This window comes from Prionailurus bengalensis, chromosome X (assembly GCF_016509475.1).
Source record: "Prionailurus bengalensis isolate Pbe53 chromosome X, Fcat_Pben_1.1_paternal_pri, whole genome shotgun sequence".
Lineage (NCBI taxonomy): Eukaryota > Metazoa > Chordata > Mammalia > Carnivora > Felidae > Prionailurus > Prionailurus bengalensis.
Window position 1 is genome coordinate 66,193,860 of NC_057361.1, and position 22,464 is coordinate 66,216,323.

General features: G+C 36.7%; 1 protein-coding gene across 1 annotated transcript; it reads right to left on the reverse strand.

Moving 5' to 3' along the window:
• Positions 1 to 8,796: 8,796 nt before the first annotated feature.
• LOC122477261 (charged multivesicular body protein 1b-2-like) lies at positions 8,797 to 16,553 on the reverse strand (the record flags this gene model as incomplete). Its single annotated transcript, XM_043570149.1, has 4 exons — positions 8,797 to 9,027; positions 9,105 to 9,171; positions 9,544 to 9,690; positions 16,455 to 16,553. Coding segments are annotated over 4 exons (408 nt in total), but the record flags the coding sequence as incomplete, so codon positions are not given.
• Between the last annotated feature and the right edge of the window lie 5,911 nt (positions 16,554 to 22,464).

Consider the following 22,464-nt stretch of genomic DNA (forward strand, 5'->3'; position numbering starts at 1 on the left):
GTCACTGAAAGCTTTTGTTTTCTTGATTTTATCCTTAGATGATCTATGTAAGTGAGGTGTTAAAGTCCCCTACTATTATTGTATTTTTATCAATGAGTACCTTTATGTTTGTTATTGTTTTATATATTTGGGTGTTTCATGCTGGGGGCATAAATATTTACAATTGTTAGATCTTCTTGCTAGATAGTCCCCTTTATTATGATACAGTACCCTTCATCTCTTCTTACAGTGTTTGGTTTAACATCTCATTTGTCTGATAAAAGTATACCTACTCTAGCTTTCTTTTGACATCCATTAGCATGGTAAATAGTTCTCCATCCCCTCACTTTCAAGATGCAGATATCTTTAGGTCTAAAGTGAGTCTCTTGTAGGCAGCAAATAGATGGGTCTTGTTTTTCTATCCATTCTGACACCCAAAGTCTTTCTATTGGAGCATTTAGTCCATTTACATTCAGAGTTATTACGGATAGGTATGTATTTATTGCCATTTTATTACTTGTTTTGTCATTGTTTCTGGAAATTCTCTCTGTTCCTTTCTAGTCTTTTGTCATTTTTGATCTTTCCTTCCTATTCAAAGAGGACCCTTTAATATTTCTTGCAGGGTTGGTTTAGTGTTCATGAACTTCTTTAGTATTTGTTTATCTGGGAAATGCTTCATCTCTCCTTCTATTCTGAATGATGGCCTAGCTGGATAAAGTAACGCTGGCTGCAGATTTTCCCCCATTCAACACATTGAATATATCATGCCACTCACTCCTAGCTTGTCAAGTTTCTGTAGGAGATTTGCTGTTAACCTAAGGGGTCTTCCCCCGTATGTTAGGAACTTCCTCTATCTTGCTTTTAGGAATTTTTTATCACTATATATTGCAAACTTAATTGCAATATGTGTTTGTGTTGGTCTGCATTTGTTGATTTTTATGGGAGTTCTCTGTGCCTCCTGGATTTGGATGTCTGTTTCCTTTCGCATATTAGTTAAGTTGTAAGCTATTATTTCAACAACTAAACCTTTTGCTCCCTTAGTTCTCTCTTCTTCTTCCGAGACTCCTGTGATATGAATGTTATTACATTTTATGGAGTCACTGAGTTTTCTAAGTTTACTCTCATGATCCATCACTCTTTTTTATCCCTTTTGTTCATCTTCATTATTTTCTATAATTCTATATCCTACATCACTTTTTAAAAATATTTTTGAGAGAGAGAATGAATGAATGAATGAGAATGACTAGGGGAGGGGCACAGAGAGAGGGAGACACAGAATCAGAAGCATGCTTCAGGCTCTGAGCTGTCAACACAGAGCCTGATATGGGGCTTGAACTCACAAACCACGAGATCGTGACATGAGCTGAAGTCGGATGCTTAACTAACCGAGCCACCCAGGCGCCCTTCTATCTTGTATATCACTTATTCATTCTTCTGCTTCTTCCATCCTTGTGGTCATTACATTCACACGGTTTTGAATCTCAGATTGAACATTTTGCATTTCTGTTTTTTTTTTTTTTTTTTTTTTACTTCTTTCATCTCTACAGTTAGGGTCTTTCTGATGTCTTCCATTCTTTTCTCAAGCCCAGAAAGTATCTTTATGATTGTTGGTTTAAATTATACATGAGGCATATTACTTACCTGTTTTGATTAAATCTCTGGCTGTGACCTTTTCTTGTTTTTTGGGGGGATGAATTCTTCCACCTCAGCATTTTGTCTATGTCTCTGACTCCTTCTGTGTTAGAAAAGCCTGTTATGTTTCCTGCTCCTGTGAAGAAGGTATTTAGAAGAGGTCAGGTCATATAATGTCCAGGGCCTGGCATTTCAGCATGTGTCTGTGGTATGTGCTGTGTGCAAACTGATGCTGTATTTCAGGTGCTCTATCCCTCAAGCCAGTTGTCTGTAGAGGCTCTTCTTGCCTACAGTGGACAGCGTTTACACCTTGGCCAGAGTGTGATGAGTTTTAACTAGGTGTGCTCTGGTCAGCTTGATAAATGAGACTTGATGCTATTTCCACTAGAACTGAAGCACTGCAGAAATGTACAGTCAGTAGGCTGTATGGTATGAGAGTGAGGGGATTTTGCTGGTCTTCTGGGGAAGATGCCTGTTCTGTTCATCCTTAGGAACATCTGCCTAAGAAAAGCAGTATCAGCAGACTGCAGGTGGCAGGACTTGGTGTAAGCAGGTTAGGCAGCGATTTTACAGTGCTTTGCTATTTACTGAAATTGGTTTGTGCTGAGGAAGTGGGGAAGGGAAATGGCATCAGCCAGCTCCTTTACCTGCAGAGATGGGAATCTGTGCTTGCTGCTCTCAGGGAAGCCCTCCCAGAATAGCGAATAATTTTCCTTTGTGTATCCTGTGTTTTTCAATTGCTGTTTTCACACTGTCTCCAGGTTGCTTGCCTACCTAGTGCAGCATAGTGCACTAGGGCTTTGGGCTGTATCATAGCGAAGCCTGCTGACTTTCAAAATGCCAAACTTAAGGGACCTGGTGTTCCAGAAACCTGTGCTGATCTTCTTGGAGAGGGTCTAGCCATGCTGGGAGTGATACAGGTTAGATCCAGAAGGGCATACATGCCAGAGAGGCATGGGATTTGAAGCAAAGCAGGATAAACAGCCTGTGTCTAGGTTAACTGCACTTAGCAAGTGTCTGTGAGCCTATGCTGAGGGGCAGGGGAGTGAAATGGCACCCACTGACTCCCTTGTCCCTAGAGGCAATGACACTTCTCATAGATGTACTGAAAAAAGAGGGAATAGTCTCCTTTCCAGTTCCCCAAGCAATCTGCAGGTTGTGCTATTTGCCCTGGAGATGCTTGACTGTCTTCTCCCCAGGAGCAGGGCTGCACCCTCACAACTGTATCGCAGATGGGCCCTCAGACCTCCCAAATTCCAGTCTTTGAGCCCCACTGGTGGCAAAAATTCATGAAAATGCTGATTTTCTCTTATTTTTCCAGCCAATGGCTTTGAAAATGGTTAAAGAGGTTAAAGAGGGAGATTAGAGAACATCCTACTAACGAATGAATGGGTCAAAATAGGATATTAAGGAAGAAGTTTAAAAAAATATATGGAAGGAAATGAAAATGAAAACACAATAGTCCAAACCCTTTGGGATGCAGAAAAAGGCAGTCCTAAGAGAAAAATACATTGCAGTTCAGGCCTATCTCAAGAAGCAAGAAAGGAACCAAATATATAACCTAAACTCACACCTAAAGGAATTAGAAAGGCAGCAGCAAAGACAGCCCAAAGCCAGCAGAAGAAGGGAAATAATAAAGAGTAGAGCAGAAAAAGACAATACAGAATCCATAAAAAAAAAGAACAGATTAACAAATCCAAGAGCTTGTTTTTTGAAATAATAAACAAAACTTATAAACCCTTAGCCAGATTTCTCAAAAAGAAAAGAGGACCCAAACAGATAAATCAAACCAGGAATCAAAGAGGAGAAATCACAACCAATAACACAGAAATACAATTAGAGAATAGTATGAAAAATTTCATGACACCAAGCTGGACAATTTGGAAGAAATGGACAAAGTCCTAGACACTCACATACTATCAAAACTCAAATGGGGACACCTAGATGACTCGGTTAGATGTCTGACTTTGGCTCAGGTCATGCTCTCGTGGTCTGTGGGCTCAAGCCCTTCATCAGGCTCTGTACTGACAGCTCAGAGCCTGGAGTCGGCTTCGGATTCTGTATCTCCCTCTCTCTGTGCCCCTCCCTTGCTCACGCTCTGTCTCTCTTTCTCTTTCTCAAAAATAAACATAAAAAAAAGTCAAATGGGAAGAAGTAAAATTTGAACAAACCCATAATGAGCAAACAAATTGAATCGATTATCCAAAATCTCCCAACAAATAAGAGTCCTGGACCAGATAGCTTCCCAGGAGAATTCTATAAGATATTTAAAGCAGAGTTAATACCTATTCTTCTGAAGCTGTTCTAAAAAACAGAAGTGGAAGGAAAGCTGCCAAGTTCATTCTATGAATCCAGCATTACTTTGATTCTAAAACCACACAAAGACCCCACTAAAAAGGACAATCACAAGCCAATCTCCCTGATGAACATGGATGCAAAAATTCTCAACAAGATACTAGCAAATCTAATTCAACACCATATTAAAAGAATTATTCACTATGGCCAAATGGGATTCATTCCCAGGCTGCAGGGCTAGTCCCATATTTGCAAATAAAACAACATGATACATCACATTAATAGAAGAAAGGATAAGAACCATGTGATCCTGTCAATAGATGCAGAAAAAGCATTTGACAAAATACAGCACCTTTCTTAATAAAAACCCTCAAGAAAGTCAGGATATAAGGAACATACCTTCACATCATAAAAGCCATATATGAAAAGCCCACACCTAATATCATCCTCAATGAGGAGAAACTGAGAGCTTTCCCCTTGAGATCAGGAACACGATAGAGATGTCCACTCTCACCACTGCTGTTTAACATAGTGTTTGAAGTCCTGGCCTCAGCAATCAGACAACAAAATGAAATAAAAGGCATCTAAATTGGCAAAGAAGTCAAACTTTGACTTTTTGCAGATGACATGATACTCTATGTGGAAAACCTGGAAGACTCCACCAAAAAGCTGCTAGAACTGATACATGAATTTAGCAAAGTTGCAGGATATAGAATCAATGTACAGAAATCTGTTGCATTTCTAAACACCAATAATGAAGCAACAGAAAGAGATATCATGGGATCAATCCCATTTACAACTGTACCAAAAACCATAAAATACCTAGGAATAAAGCTAACCAAATAGGTAAAAGATCTGTATGCTCAAAACTATAGAAAGCTTGTAAAAGAAACTGAAGAAGATACAAAGAAATGGAAAAACATTCCATGTTCATGGATGAGAAGAACAAACATCATTAAAATTTTTGATACTATCCAAAGCAATCTATACATTTGGTGCAATCCTAATCAAAATAGCACCAGTATTTTTCACAGAAATAGAACAAACAATCCTAAAATTTGCATGGAACCACAAAAGACACTGAAAAGCCAAAGTAATGTGGAAAATGAAAACCCAAGATGGAGGAATCATAATCTTGGACTTTAACCTGTATTACAAAGCTGTAATCATCAAGATAGTATGGTACTGGCACAAAAACAGACACATAAGACCAATGGAATAGAATATAGAATCCAGAACTGGACCCACAAATATATGGCCAACTAATCTTCAATCAAGAAGGAAATAATATCCAATGGAAAAAAAAGACAATCTCTTCAGCAAATGGTGCTGGGAGACCTAGACAGCAACATGCAGAAGAATGAAACTGTACCACTTTCTCACACCATACACAAAAATAAATTCAAAATAGATGAAAAACCTAAATGTGAGACAGGAAACCACCAAAATCCTATAAGAAAAAACAGGCAGCAAACTCTATGACCTCAGTGGCAGCAACTTCTTACTAGACAAATCTCCAGAGGCAAGGAAAATAAAAGCAAAAATGAACTATTGGGACCTCATCAAGATAAAAAGCTCTGTACAGTGAAGGAAACAATCAACAAAACCAACGGCATGGGAGAAGATATTTACAAATGACATATCGGATAAAGGGTTAGTATCAAAAATCTATAAAGAATTTACCAAACTCAACACACAAAAAGCAAATAACCCTGTGAAGAAATGGGTGGAAGACATGAATAGACACTTTCCCAAAGAAGACATCCAGATGGCAAACAAAAAATGAAAAGATGCTCAACATTGCTCATCATTAGGGAAATATAAATCAAAACCACAATGAGATACCACCTCACACCTGTCAGAATGTCCACAATAACAACTCAGGAAACATCAGATGTTGGTGAGGATGTGGAGAAAGGGGAGCCCTCTTGCACTATTGGTGGAAATGAAAACTGGTGTGGCTATTCTAGAAAACAGTGTGGATGTTCCTCAAAAAATTAAAAATAGAATTACCTTATGACCCAGCAATAGCACTACTAGGAATTTATCCAAAGGATTCAGGAGTGCTGATTTGAAGGGGCACATATACTCCAATGTTTATAGCAGCACTATCAACAACAGCCAAATCATGGAAAGTGCCCAAATGTCCATCTATGATGAATGGATAAAGAAGATGTGGTATATATACATAATGGAATACTACTCAGCGATGAAAAACAATGAAATCTCGCCACTTGCAACAACGTGGATGGAACTGAAGGGCATTATGGTAAGAGAAGTCAGAGAAAGACAGATATAATATGATTTCACTCATATGTGGAATTTGAGAAATGTAACAGATGACCGTAGGGGAAGGGAAGGAAAAGTAAGATAAACACAGAGAGGGAGGTAAATCATAAGAGACTCTTAAATACAGGGAATTGATGGTTGATGGGGATGGGGGGTTGGGGTGGGGAAAATGGGTGATGGGCATTGAGGAACTTGTTGGGTGAGCACTGGGTGTTTGTTGTATGTAAGTGATGAATCACACGAATCTACTGAAGCCAAGACTATAATGTATGTCAGCTAACTTAACAATAAATTTAAGAAATAAAAATAAAAATACAATAATCAATAAAAAAGAATTTTACAAGTGAAAAATTTAATTTTTGTTTCAAATAAATAATCTTTACCATTTAAAAAAAAGAAATACTAATTGAGCACCTATATTTTATGCCAGTTGCTGCTTTTTAATGCATCAATATGGTATATTAGAAAGGTGATATGTACTATGGTGAAAAATAAAGCAGGGATGGCAGATAGGGAGTACAGAGCATGTGGGTACGCTGTTGATGCACTTTTAAGTAGGATGATCAGGAAAGACATCAAAAAAAAATGACATCAGAATAAAGAACTGAAAGGAGAGTGGGCAATGAGGATATCTACAAGATGGAGGAAAAACTTTCAGACTGGCACATGAAATGGATTTTAGACAAAAATGTACTTGGTGTGTTTGGGAAATAACAAGGAAGCCAAGTCCCTAAGTAGAGTAATAAGCAGTAATAGAAGATAAGTTCAGAAAAAGGGGGTGAGGCAGATCCAGTAGAAGCTAAGGTCAGAAAAAGGGGGTGAGGCAGATCCCATAGGGTATTATAGGCCATTGCAAGGAATTTGGCTTTTAATTTGAATCAGATGTGGAGCAACGGGAAGGTTTTGAACATAAGAATGACATGATCTGACCTATTTTAATAGGATCACTCTGCTATGTCAAGAGCAGACTGTAGATATTACTAAATTGCTTTCCAAAGTGGTTATGCCAATTTAAATTGTAACTACTCATTAGCATGGTATGAGAATTTGGGCAACTAAGTGTATTCCATCATATCTCTATTTCTTTTGTAAGTTTTGGTTGAGTTTTTATGAAGAATGTTTTGTATATATTTGAATGTCCCCAGTACCTAGCACAGTACCTGAAGCAGGTGAAGGTGCTTAGCAAATGTTGGGTGAATGAATCTCAAGATTTTTTAGAGCTAAAAGGCATTTATATATCATCATATCCAACCCCTACATTTTATAGCTAAGGAAACTGAAGCCCAAGGTACTGAGTATCTATCTTAAGGTCCCAAAGTTAATTAGTGGTAGAATAGGGATCAGAAATCCAAGTGTCCTGACTTTCAAGTCATTTTTCCAATTCACTTGTGTTTCCTAAACTTGACTGATCATAAACTCATCTGCAGATCAACTCAAGGAACTTGAATAAGAATCAGAAACTCTAGGACAGTGCTTCCAAAACTTGGTGCATAAAAATCACTGAGAATCTTGTTAAACTAATTCTGATTCAATACATCTGTGGATAGGGTCTGAATTTCTACATTCCTAAAGAGGTCCCAGATGATACAGATGTTCCTAATTCTTGAACCACACTTGGGGGAACAAGGCTTTAGACATATAAAATGTCTAAATATATACTCACTATAACATATACACACGAATTCTTTCTTTTTCTTAACTCTAAAACCTAAATATAGGCATGTTCTCTTATTATTTACCTCTGTGAAAAGAGTTATATAGAATAAAATTTTGATGGATGGTTGTTGATTTCTTCCTAATATGTCTTGTAAATTTACAAGATTTAAATTTTTTTTTTTATGTTTACTTATTTTTGACAGACAGAGCATGAGCGCGGGAGGGGCAGAGAGAGAGGGAGATACAAATCTGAAGCAGGCTCCAGGCTCCGAGCTGTATGCACAGAGCCCGATTCGGGACTTGAACTCATGGACCTCGAGATCATGACCTGAGCCGAAGTCGAATACTTAACTGACTGAGCCACCCAGGTGCCCCTAAATTTACTAGATTTTTAATATTGTTTCCATGTTAGCAAACGAAGTAATGGTAACAAGTTCTTTGTTCGTTTGATTGACTATGTGATAGGTGCTGGGATCAAAAAAAAAAAAAAAGGGATAATGAAATAAATTTTCTATATGGATATTTAAATTTCACAAAACTTTGTTGCTTGCTCGTGTTACATGGAAACTAGTTTCAAATTTTAATTTTTTTGTAGCACATCTCTAAGTTGCAGGTTTTGAAAATATCCTGGCTTTATGACAAATAATTGATCTTGCAATTTATTATTTGGTCACCTGTGACTTGTGCATAAATAACACTCCAAAAAAGTACATAAGGAAGCAGAAGAGTATTTGCAATGAGATTAATTAGCTGAGGATTAGGATAATACCTAATACCCACTAGCCTCAATGAGCCTCTAATGCAATGCCTTCACCAAAAAATACCACTGGAAGCAAGGTAGAATCAAGTCCTATACTTTTGAGACAGCTGATCTAATATAATTCTTAGAATTTCAAAACAGGATAAGGGATGTCATCTTCCAACATGTCCTCAGGAATCTGGAGCAGAGCGTACTTTTCTTACTTACATTTTGGGGAGACACTATGTTTAGCGCACATTCTGGAGATGATTTAGGCTCAAAAGCCTTTATATTTTTATGTTGGGTTATTTTAAAAAGTTATCCGAAGTAGGGAAAGTCTTCTTACCTGGTGCTACTCATTGTGTCTTCCATTTGTTGTGTTTGAACATAAAGTGTTTCAAACTGGTGTTCAAATTTGTCCATCAGGGCAGAAATCTGTAAATAGAAATATGGTCATAAGAAAAACTTACACTGAAAAGATGCTATCTTAACATCAAATGATTTTTTTTTAACTTTTCAAGATTCATACTCCTCAAAGTACCATCAATAGACTTGACTACACCTGCCATAGACTTAGTTACCTATTGGGAGTGTAAAAAAAGATTGAGCATCCTATAAGTGGTCTCAAAATTTATTCAGTCTTTTAAATATATTACTTACAGATCAACTTATGAAATTTGTCTACCCTTTCCTTAACAGTAAAAATACAATATGTATTTCTTGTCTGGCACTGACCATCTTTTATTGACTCTTCATTGGAAGACAATTAATTAGACCTTAGTTTTTAAAAGCCACTTTCAAAATCATTTTCCTCACTAACCGCTTTGACTATGTCTCTCCTGACCATGAAGGCCTTTATCAGCACGCTCTAATAGATGTAGCTATCTGACAACTCAAAATACACATTGAATGTAAATCAATAGTTCCTATTATTTACAAATATTAAGCCTTACCTTGCCCATTGTTACTGCAATTTGAACTCTGGCTGCCACAGCATCAACTCTAGCACTCATTCTCAAAAAATTAATTGCTTGGTTCCTCTGGAGGATTGCATCTTCAGCATGTATTCTTGCAACTTCTATATTGCCTCTCCGCATGGCCTGTTTTAAACAGAGCAAAATTAAATAGTGGCAAAGACAAAGAGCAAGAGTAAATACTGGCAAAGAAAGGGAGCAAAAGTACAGCCATTTTAAAAAGTTTCCCCAATTAACCTATTTTAACATTATTTAAGAGCTTTTATAATTATTTTTAAGAAATAAAATAATTTATACTTTACTTTTTAAATTATAATTAGAAAACATGATTAATAGGTTAGGAAATTAGAATGAAGTTTAAAAATTTGCCCATAATTACATCATTGAGCCACCATTATTATAGCGTATAGTATTCCAAGTAAATAATATATTACAATATAACTTTACTACAAAAGTACATGTGTATACTGTGTTTTTACCCAGTATTTTGAAAAATAAAAACAGCTTAATTCATTAAATACATAACTGCATCATCATTTCTGAATGCTGTGTTGTATGTACCATTAAACAGGGCTTTCCTATGCTCCTCATAATACATAAAATGATTTTAGATGTAAAACACACATAAGTATCTTCATTTTAATTATGGATTCACACTTTTCTTGCTATAATAGCTTTGGCCAGGGCTAAAGTTAAATGTAAATTTATAGAAAAATATGAAATAGTTCACGTGGTCTTCCAATAGAGCAAACAGAGAAGATACAGAAGTGACTGAAGTTTGAGAACACGGATCAGTTAATATCCATGATTGCTGGGTATTTAGTTTGTTTCTAATTCTTCAATAATATAAACACCAATGTGATATACTAGTATATGCAATCTCACACACTTTCCAAGTTTTTTTTTTACTAGTTAACATCCATAACCACACAGCTACACATTTTTTTCTTGCAATGAGAACATGTAAGATCTACTCTCTTAAGAACTTTCAAATATACAATACAGTATTATTAACTATAGGCACCATGGTGTGCATTACATCTCTAGGACTTATTTTATAACCAAAATTTTGTACCTTTCACCACCTTCCCCATTTTGCCTACCCCCCTCCCAACATCCCACCTCTGGCAATCACCAATCTGTTCTCTGTATATATGAGCATTTTTTTTAAGATTCCACATAAACATAAGTGAGATTATATAGTATTTGCTTTTCTCTGACTTATTTCACTGCTAAGTTTTAATGACCTCAAAGTACATCCATGTTGTGGAAAATGGCAGGACTTCCTTCTTTCTTTGTGGCTGAATAAGATTCCATTGTACATGCATTCTACATTTTCTTTTCCCATTCATCCATCAATGGGCACAGGTTGTTTTCATGTCTTGGCTATTGTAAATAATGCTGCAATGAACATTAGGGTAAAGATATCTTTTTGACTTAGTGGTTTTATTTCCTTTGGATAAATACCCAGAAGAAGAATTCCTGGGTCATATGGCAGGGTTTTTTTTTTAATTACTTGAGGAAACTCCATTTTGTTTTCAACAGTGGCTGCACCAATTTACATTTCTACCAACATTGTACAGGTTTCACTTTTCTCCACATCCTTTCCTACACCTGTTTTCTTCTTGTCTTTTTGTTAATAGTCATTCTAATAGGTGTGACTTGATAATTTACTGTGGTTTTTATTTGCATTTCCATGATGATGAGTGATGCTGAGAACCTTTTCATGTGTCTCTTGGACATATGTATGTGTTCTTTGGGGAAAAAAATGTCTATTTGGATCCTGTGCCCATTTTTTAATTTTTTTAATTTTTAAATTTTTTTAGACAGAGAGTACAAGAAGGGGAGAGGGACAAAGGGGGAGAGAGAGGGAGAGAGAGGGAGAGAGAGGGAGAGAGAGGGAGAGAGAGAGAGAGAGAGAGAGAGAGAGAGAATCTCAAGCAGGCACCATGCTCCTTGCAGAGCCCAACGCAGGGCTTGATCCCACAGTCCTGGGATCATGGTGTACTTTGAGGGCATTATGCCAAGTGAAATAAGTCAAGAAAGGTGCCCATCAACAATACATTACAAGGATAATACACTATGATCAAATGGGATTTATTCCAGGGATGCAACGATGGTTCAACACACAAATCAAATAATATGATACAACACATTAACCAAATGAAGTCTAAAAATCATAATATCTCAATAGACATGAAATTGGAATTTGACAGAATTCAGCATCCATTTGTAACAATTCTCAACAAAGTAGATACAGAAACACTATACCTCAATGTAATGAATGCCACATATGAAAAACCCACAGCTAACATCACCCTCAATGGTGAAAAGTTGAAAGCTTTTCCTTTAAGTTCAGGAACAAGACAAGGATGTCCACTATCATCACTTCTATTCAACATACTGTGGCAAGTCCTACCCAGATCAATGAGGCAAGACAAAGAAATGAAAGGCATTGAAATCAGAAAGGAAGAAGTAAAACTGTCTCTATTTGTAGGTGGCATGATGTTACATAGAGAAAACCTTAAAGATACCACCAAAAAACTGTTAAAATAAATGAATTCAGTAAATTTGCAGGATAAAAACCAACATACAAAAATTGTGTTTTCACATACTTCTAATGAACTATTAGGAAAAGAAATGAAGAAAACATTCCCATTTACAGTTGCATCAAAAATAATAAAATACCTAAGAATACATTTAACCAAGGAAGTTCAAGACCTGTATACCGACAGCTATAAGACTTTGTTAAATTGAAAGAGACACAAATTAAGGGAAAGATATTCTATGCTCATGGATTGGAATAATATTTTTAAATGTACATATGACCCAAAGCAATCTATATATTTGGTTCAATCCCTATCATAATTCCATTGGCATTTTAACCAGAACAAACAATCCTGAAATTCATATGAAAACACAAAAGACCTCAAATAGCCAGAGCAAACTTGAAAAAGAAGAACTAAGATGGAGACATCATGCTTCTTGACTTCAAACTATATCACCAAGCTGTAGTAATCAGAAATTTGGTACTGGTATAAAAACAGACATATAAATCAATGGAACAGAATAAGGAGATCCAGAAATAAATCCATGCACATATAGTAAATTAATTTATGACAAAGGACCCAAAAATATACAATGAGGAAAGGACAGTCTCTTTAATAAATAGTACTGGAAAAACTGGACATTCACATGCAAAAGAATGAGATTGGATTGCTGTCACACCATACACAACAAATGTCAAAACGGATTGAAGACTTGAACATAAGAAAGCATAGGCAATATGCTCCTTGACATTGGTCTTGGTATTAATTTTTTGGATTTGACACTAAAGCCAAAGGCAAGAAAAGCAAAAATAAATGAGTGTAACTACATCAAACTAAAAAGGTTTTCACAGCAAAGGAAACATTAACAAAATGAAAAGGCAACCTATAGAATGGGAGAAAATATTTGCAAATTGTGTATCTGGTAAGGTTTTAATATCCAAAATATATAAAGAACTCATGCAACTGAATAACAAACAGAAAAAATCTCATTTAAAAATGGGCACAGGATCCTTGGGGCACCTGGGTGGCTCAGTCAGTTGACCATTTTACTCTTGATTTCAGCTCAGGTCATGATCCAAGGGTTGTGGGATCGAGCCTCATGTTGGGCTCTGTATGGAGTGTGGAGCCTGCTTAAGGTTCTCTCTCACTCTCCCTCTGACCCTCTCCCTTGTTTATGCTCTCTAAAATTAAAAAAAAAATGTTTCGTGTATTATGAAATGTGGTGTTTTAATATTTTGTTGAGGATTTTTGCATGTATGTTCATCAGGGAGATTGGCCAGTAATTTTATTTCTTATAGTTTCCTTGTCTGGTTTTGGTATCAGGGTAATGCTGGCTTTGTAAAATGAGTCTGAAGTGTTCCCGCTTCTTCTATTCTTTGGAAGAATTTGAGACGGATTGGGATTGTTTCTTAAATGTTTGGTATAATTCAGCAGTGAAAATAGTTGGTTCTGGACTTTGTTGTGAATTTGCATATTTTAATACTGCTGTGTTTGTGTGAGATCTGAAACTTCAAAACTCATTTTTGTTTTCAATATACAAAAATATCAAACTAAATTTCTTTTCATGCTTTCATTTCTTAAATTAATTAATTATTTATTCATTTAAGTTCAAGTTAGTTAACATACAGTATAGTACTGGTTTCAGGAGTAGAATTTAGTGATTCATCACTTACATATAACACCCAGTGGTTATCCCAACAAGTGGCCTCCTTAATGCCCATCACCTATTTAGCCCATTACCCCAACCACCTCCCCTCCAGCAACCCTCAGTTTGTTCTCTGTACTTAAGAGTCTCTTGGGACACCTGGGTGGCTCAGTCAGTTAAGCATCTGACTCTTGATTTCGGCTCAGGTCATGAACTCACAGTTCATGAGTTCAAGTCCCGTGTCAGGTTCTGAACTGAAAGCTCAGATCCCGCTTGGTTTCTGTCTCCCTGTCTGACCCTCCCCCACATGTGCTCTCTTGCTCTCTCTCTAAAAATAAACAAACACTTAAAAACAAATAGTCTTTTATGGTTTGCCTCCCTCAGTGTTTATCTTATTTTTTCTTCCCTTCCCCTATATACATCTGTTTTGTTTCTTAAATTCCACACACAAGTGAAATCACAGGATATTTATTTTTCTCTGATTTATTTCACTTAGCATAATACCCTTTAGTTCCATCCATATTGTTGCAAATGGCAAGATTTCATTCTTTTTCATCACCGAGTAATACTCCATTGTATATATACATACCACATCTTCTTTATCCATTCATCAGTCAATGGACATTTGGGCTCTTTCCATACTGTGGCTATTGTCAATAGTGCAGCTATAAACATTGGGGTGCACGTGCCCCTTCAAATCAGCACTCCTGTATCCTTTAGATAAATTCCTAGTGTAATTGCTGGGTCATGGGGTAGCAGAAGCTTTTTATCTTAATGAGGTCCCAAAAGTTCATTTTTGCTTTTATTTCCCTTGCCTCCAGAGACATGCTTTCTTTTTCCTGTAGTTGTTGGGCTTATGTTTTTAGAAAAGGATAATCCTAATATTTCAATTTTAAATTTACTTTTTCTTCTAACTCAGCTTAATTACTTCCATCTTCTTTTCTGAAAGTTTTCTTCCCTTAAAAGTTGTCTCTATTAATAGTATACATAGGTACCGGGATAGCTCAGTCAGTTAAGTGTCTGACTTCAGCTCAGGTCATGATCTCACACTCGGTGGGTTCAAGCCTTGCATTAGGCTCTCTGCTGACATTTTGGAGCCTGGAGTCTGCTTCAGATTCTGTGTCTCCCTCTCTCTCTGCTCCTGCCTGCCTCTCTCTCTCTCTCTCTCTAAAATAATAAACATTTTTTAAAAAGAGCATAAAAAATACATAAAGTGACTCAATTTACGGCTTGAATATATGCTATTACTAAAGATCTAAATATCTAAAACAATGGGGTGCCTGGGTGGCTCAGTCGGTTAAGTGTCTGACTCTTGGCTTTGGCTAAGATCATGATCTCAGGGTTCATGAGTTCGAGCCCCACATTGGGATCCACTCTGTCAAAGCGGAGCCTGCTTAGGATTCTCTCTCTTGCCCTCCTCTGCTTATATTCTCTCACTCTCCCTCTTAAAATAAAAAAAATAAAGTTAAAAAAATTAAAAATAAATGTCTAAGGCATTTAAATATTTTAAAATATATAAATACACATGTGCATAAAAGAGTTAACATAGAAAACCTGAAAATGCTATCCTTGGACAGGTCTAATTGCAAGTTTGGCACTTGGCTGGCACCTAAGAACTTGGATTTGAGGTGGCTTCACATCATTCCCAGAACGGTTAAGAGTGGCTTGCTCTATCTAAACTGTACATACAGTGTGGTTTATGTCAAACACTGGATATCCTTCTGGAAAACTAAAATTTTGGTGTGTGCTAGGCAGAGAATGACCCAAGACTACTAATAAAAGTGTTAGACTTCTAGGGGCACCTGGGTGGCTCAGTCGGTTAAGGGTCCAACTTTGGCTTAGGTCATGATCTCGCGGTTTGTGTGGCGGTTTGTGAGTTCAGGCCCCATGTCGGGCTCTGTGCTGGCAGCTCAGAGCCTGGAGCCTGCTTCAGATTCTGTGTCTCCCTCTCTCTCTGCCCCTCCCCTGCTCATTCTCTGTCTCTCAATAATAAATAAACGTTAAAAATTAAAAAAAAAAAAGTGTTAGACTTCTAGGCACAGGAAAACTCTCCTTCCTGGCAGAGAAAATTACACACATGTTGTCACACTTTGTTGATAGAAGAATTAAACTTGTCCTGTGTGACTCCACTAGAGAGAATTCTTGAAAGCTTGAGCCCAGATTCCTCCAGACTTTGCCCCATATGCCTTTTCCCTTTATTGATTTTGGGTTGTATCCTTTTAGGGTAATACATCACAGCCATGAGCACAACTATATGCTGAGTCCTATAAATTTTCCTAGCAAATACACAATACATAAACCAAACATACATTAATGCTATGTAAAGATTATTATTTCTATATAAATTAATGCTATTTTAGCTATTTAGCATTAATGCTATATAAAGATTATTCTTGCATATAGGCTTTATACTTCTCAGTAAGAGTAGTTTTGGCTACAAACCAAAGGATAGTCTTCAGCTATAGGTAACTGAACAGTTACACTCTGTCTTGTGAGGCATACTTGCACATATAAATAATAATGGTTACTTTTTATTTCTTACTGTTGGATAGTAAATAATTACGTAAATAGAATTTGGTTTAGAATGCTAAGGCTGGTAATCTTTCCTCAATATAAAATAAAATGATTCAAGTACTCTCACATGACTGTGACCACTTCATGAGTTTAAAAAAAGGAAAAATGTAAAAATGACTTGCCTTTTTAATCTTGGTCTTTTCAGTCTTTCCTTCTTTATCACATTTCTTGGCATTCCTATTAAGTTCTTTTGCAGCAAACTTCAAGTTAAATAGATGTTTTGATAATACATATTAAGGCTATTCAAAAAAGTTGATTTCCCAGCCTAACTACCTGCAAACAAGATATTAAAATCATAAAAATTATCAGATAAAATTATGTTATTTAAACCAACTAATTACAAAGTGCAGAAACTGAATATTTTTTATGTCTTTCACATTTGTTTTCTATTAAAAAACTTAATGATATGGCAAGAAAGATATAATAGCAACTTTATGGTAGAGAAACCTGTCAGACACCACCTTTCCAAGGATAACATCACCAGTAATAAGATATTTCAACATTATTTATCTTCTGAAATGATAAACTGAGAAGGTACACCATCACCTCTATGGTGGCATTATTATGTTGTTGCCGAAACATACTCTCAATGTACTCAAGAGAAAACATCAGGTAATTCTGAACTGAGAAACATTCCATGATGTAAGTGACCAGTGTACTCTTCAAATGTCACATTCATAAAATGCTGAAGAAATGTCATAGAGTAGAGAAGACTAAGGAGACATACTGACTAAGTATAATATGGAATCCTGGATTGGATCCTAAAACAGAAAAAAGAACATTAGTGGAAAAATTGGTGAAATCCAAGTAAGATCTATAGTTTAGTTAGTTAATAATATTGTCGTGATTTTTTCCTCTTGTTTATACTATGGTTATATAAAATGTTAACATTAGGAGAAGCTTGGTAACTGGTATATAGGAACTTTGTTATTTTTGCAATTTCTTTTGAAAAATAGCCTAAAACTATTTTAAGATTAAAAACTCTAAATTAAAAAAGAAAAAAATACGATGGAAAGAAAAGTACTCTGTTCAACAAGATCCCAATAAGCAATACTATAAATCTTTTATTTTCATGACACACCCAAAAAAAACCAAATATGAAGTATATGCACATTAATATGACAAATCAATGTGGATTATTTCAAAACAACTGGTTTGTGTAGATTAAATTCCTACTTAGAAAGATTCTATGTGTTTTCTGCTCTTTAATTTCTTTTTTTACATTTATTTATTTTTGAGAGACAGAGAGAGAGACAGAGCACAAGTGGGGGAGGGGCAGAAAGAGAATGAGACACAGAACCCCAAGCAGGCTCCAGGCTCTGAGCTGTCAGTACAGAGCCCAATGGGGGGCTCAAACTCACAAATCATGAGATCATGACCTGAGCCGAAGTCAGACGCCCAACCGACTGAGCCACCCAGGTGACCCTGTTCTTTAGAAAAAGGTAAAATACATTTTTTTAATCTTGATTCTGTATTTCTTCAGGACATCTACAAAAAAGATGTAGAATTTTTTTAAAGGTACACATACACCATATAGTTTAAAGGAATTATTTTTTGATTGATTATATCACTATCAGTAAATAGGAATTATTTGATTGTTTTATTTACCAAAGCTAAAACATCAAGTAAGCAACCTTATTCATCTCTCAATGTTTTTATGGTTCTAATTTAACACCTCCTTTATGGATAATGATAGGGATGAAGTGGCTACCCTGAGTATTTTTCATTAGCAGATAATCCTGGAATTAAGAAAGTACGTACATGTGTATGAATTTGTGGGTAATTTTAATGTAAAATATACTTCACATTTATAAGTAAGATTAATTTCAGCTGAGAAAGTTATAGTTCCTTTTATAAATAGGGTTTCTTAACCTAAGCACAATTGATATTTTAGGTCAGATAATATCAGACTGATATTTTGTTGTGGTGGCCATCCTGTGAATTCTAGGAAGTTTATCAGCATCCCTGGGCTGTGCCACTATATGACACTAACACCCAAATGCAACAACCAAAAATGTCTCCAGCCATTGTCAAGTGTCACCTGGGAGGGGAAAAAAACCAAACCCTGCTGAGAATCTGAATCACTGATATAGATGGAAATAAAGAAAAAAAAGAATGAATTTTTCATTCACCCAATCATCTTCCATATAGAATTATCTCTGAAAAAAAAATCACTATAGCTAAAACTAAATTAAGAAGCCAATTATTTTAGATGATTTCATTTCATTAATATATTCTTTGTTGCTTTTAGAGAATGATTTCAGCTTCCCTTAAACGTGAAATTTATTATAAACTGCAAAAACTGAAGATAGACTATGCCTATAATAGCCAACCTTTATTTAATATCAATAGTTAAAACTGATCATGGTATAAAATATTGGCCAAAAATAAAGAGGATCCATCACAAAAGAAAATTTAATGCAACAAAGCGTTTTTCCCCTTCATCCTAAAAAGACATGAACCCCTTCCTATACATGGAAGCCCATAGATTTAGGAAAACACCTTGAAATACTAGAAGAACTGCAAATGCCTTTTTAAATACAGAGTTTAGCTGGCAAAAAAAGAAAAAAAAGTAAAATCATCAGGGGAAAGAACCAAAGTGAAAGAAGAAACTATCAATAGTAGGTAAGCACCAAAGCAAAGCCCCCATTGGGCCCACACAAGATGAGGTGCTTAAACTGAACTTTCTGAATAAAGCTAGAACACCTGAAGGCTACAATATTAGCATAAGTGTGGGAAAGAAAAGTCTTATCAGCCAGCTAAAAGAAGAGGAATTGACAAAGTAATGGTCATTATGGGCCTTGTTCACAGCTGGGGATAGAGCAAACTAGATAAAGAAAATTAGATAGAGCTGAGAGAATTAGCAAACTAAATATAGATCTGAATGTAGAGTGAAAAGTAATGGTAATATGGAAGAGAGGCTTAGAAATGAAGAAAACAGAATAAAAAGTTCTAATATCTGAAATCTCACGAAGTTCCATACAATAAAGGTAATGTGGGAAAGGTTATATTCAAAGAAATAATGCCTGAGAGTCTCCCATAACTCATGAGAGGAATAATTTTTTTTTAGATTCAGAAAGGACAAAGCGGAGTCCCAAAACAGATGCATACAAAGTAATCCACACTTAGATACAATTTAGTAAACCTCAGAGTATCAAAGACTAAAATAACCTTAAAAGAGATAGTGTGAAAATTCAGATTACTTACAAAAGCCCTAAAATCAGACTGAGAATTTTCAAAAAGAACATTAACTTCCAAAGGATACACAATGGATTCACATTATTCACAATCATTATGTATGTATCATGAAATGACTTCAAACACTGATTTAGCAAGTACAGAACCATTGCTCTAAGGGAAAATACAGGATTGGGTTTCTGCAAGGCTCTAGTCATATCATTTTCATCAACCTATTAATATATAACCTTGTTTTATGTGTTTCCATTTTTAAGTCTTTATTTAAATTCCAGGTAATATACCAGTGTAATATTAGTTTCAGGTGTACAACATAGTGATTCAAAACTTCCATACAACACCCAGTGCTCATCATAAGTGCATGAGTTAATCCCCATCATCTATTTAACCCATACCCCCACCCACCTCCCTTCTGGTAACCATCAGTTTGTTATCTATAATTAAGAGTCTGTTTCTTCATTTGCCTTGTTTCTCTCTTTTTTCTCATGCCTTTGCTAGTTTGTTTTGCTTCTTAAATTGCACATATGAGTGAATCATTTTTTCTGAATTTTTATTTAAATTCTAGTTAACTTACAGTATAATACATTTTTCAGGAGTTTACTGATTCATCAGTTATATATAAGACCCAGTGATCCTCAAAACACGTGCCTCCTTAATACCCACCACTCATTTAGCCCATCCCCCACCCACTTCCCTCCATCAATCCTCATTTTGTTCTCTATCTTTAGGAGTCTCTTATGGAGAGGGAGTTAAGATGGTGGAGAAGTAGGGGGACCAGGATTTTCCTCCTCCCTCAAACACAGCTGTATTGAAGTCAGATTACTTGGATTACAGATTACAGGAAATCAATCTGTGGAGTGACAGAAAGATCTCCACAGCTGGAGGGAGACAGCTTGGCAGGATTGAAGTGCATGTATGTGAACTGGGGGAGATAAAACAGCATAGGCATGGAGGGGAGGGAACCCTTTCTGTGGAAAGACACAAGGGAGAGAGAGAGGGGCTGTGAAAGGGCACCATCAAGTTAGCACAAGAGGAAAACCTCTCTGAACCATGAAAAGGGAACAAAAAATATGGAAAGTATATTTTTTTTTTTGAAAACAGCCTTAGGAGCTGTAACTCTGAAGTTCTGAAAGTGCCCAACTTTCTCTTGCGTGAAGCCAAGAGCCTTGGGGCACCCTCCTGGGGAGGAGAGATCCTGCCCTGGAGTGCATACCACAGTGTAGCGAACTCACGGGCACACTAGGAGAGACAGTCCCCTTCCAGGAATAATATGGGAAGAGGGTTTATTGCCTTTCAAGGACAAAACAAAACAAAACCTTGCAGGTGCGAGCCAATGGCCTTTTATCAGCAGGGCTGAGTGACTCTACTTTAGAACAGGAGAGAGGAGCCACACTGATCTGGGTCCTTTAAGACTTAGGGTTTTGGGGGCACTTGGAGGGCTCAGTCAGTTTAAGTGTCTGACTTCGGCTCAGGTCATGATCTCAGAATTCATGAGTTCCAGCTCTGCATCAGACTCTGTACTGCCAGCTGAGCCTGGAGCCTCCTTGGGATTCTGTGTCTCCCTCTCTCTGCCCCTCCCCCACTCACACTTTGGATCTCTCTCTCTCTCTCTCTCTCTCTCTCTCTCTCTCTCTCTCTCTCTCTCAGGAATGAATAAATGTTTAAAAACAAAAGGACTTTGGGTTTTGAATCCCAGCTGAGTGCCTAGAAGGCAAGGCAGAACTGTGGAGAAGGGCAAATTGACCACCCTCACTATTCTGTGAGCGCTGCCTAAACAGTGTGGGTTGATATACCCAGTTGGAAAAGAAGAGATTGGGGTATCGCCATTTTCCTGCCCCCACAAACACAGTGGGATTTCACACAGCAGCTCAGCGATCCCAGTGGAAGCAGGACACCAAATGCTGCCACTCCCAGCCTCGCAAATGCTTATCTACAGGAGGAAGACTGGCCCAGTGCAGGCATCCTCTCCTCCAGACCAGCACAGCACCAGTCGCAGGCACCAAAAGACAACGTTTTGCTTTGTTTTTCATTCTTTGTTGTTCTTTTTCTCTTTTGGAATCAGGGTCATAGTTTCTGATTTGTTTTTGGTCAATTCTTATATATACATATTTATATATATATATATATATATATATATATATGAAACATATAAACAAAATATATATATATATGAAACATATAAACAAAAACATATATGTTGTTTGATCAGGCATTTTTATTCTATTCTTTTTCCACCTTTTCTCTTTTTCCTTCTTCATTTTCCTTTCTTTCTCTGCATTTAACCTCAGTTTTTTAAATGCTTTTATTAATTTTTGAGAGAGAGAGAGACAGCAGAGCGTGAGCAGGGAAGGGGCAGAGAGGGAGACACAGAATCCCTAGCAGGCTCCAGGCTCCCAGCCATCAGCACACAGCCCGATGCGAGGCTTGAACTCATGAACCATTAGATCATGACCTGACCCGAACTCAGATGCTTCACTGACTGAGACACCTAGGCATTCCAGCCTCATAGTTTTTTGATTCTCTGTTTAGTCTTCTTTTCTCCCTTTTCATTTTTCTCTTTTTATGGGATCAAGGTTCTCCACACTTTTCCTTTTTTTTTCCAGAGTTACTTCAAAAAACAAATCACAGGTGGTTGAAGGTCCAAACACTCCACCACCACAAGCAAGGAGGAGCTCTGCATAGGACTGACCAGTGGGATGGAGCAGCCAAAATGCAACAACAGAGTGCACACAACATACACCAAGAACACTTCCTGAAGTGCCAGGCTCTGGACACTGTATGACCTCTTTTTAATATAATAGTACTCTCAGGTGCAGGACACATAACTAGCTTTTAAAATATGTGAAAGACAGAAACTTAGCCAAAATCACAAGACAGAGTAATTCTCTCCAAAAGAGAGCTCAAGAAGAAATCACAGAGTATTGCTCAAAACAGATA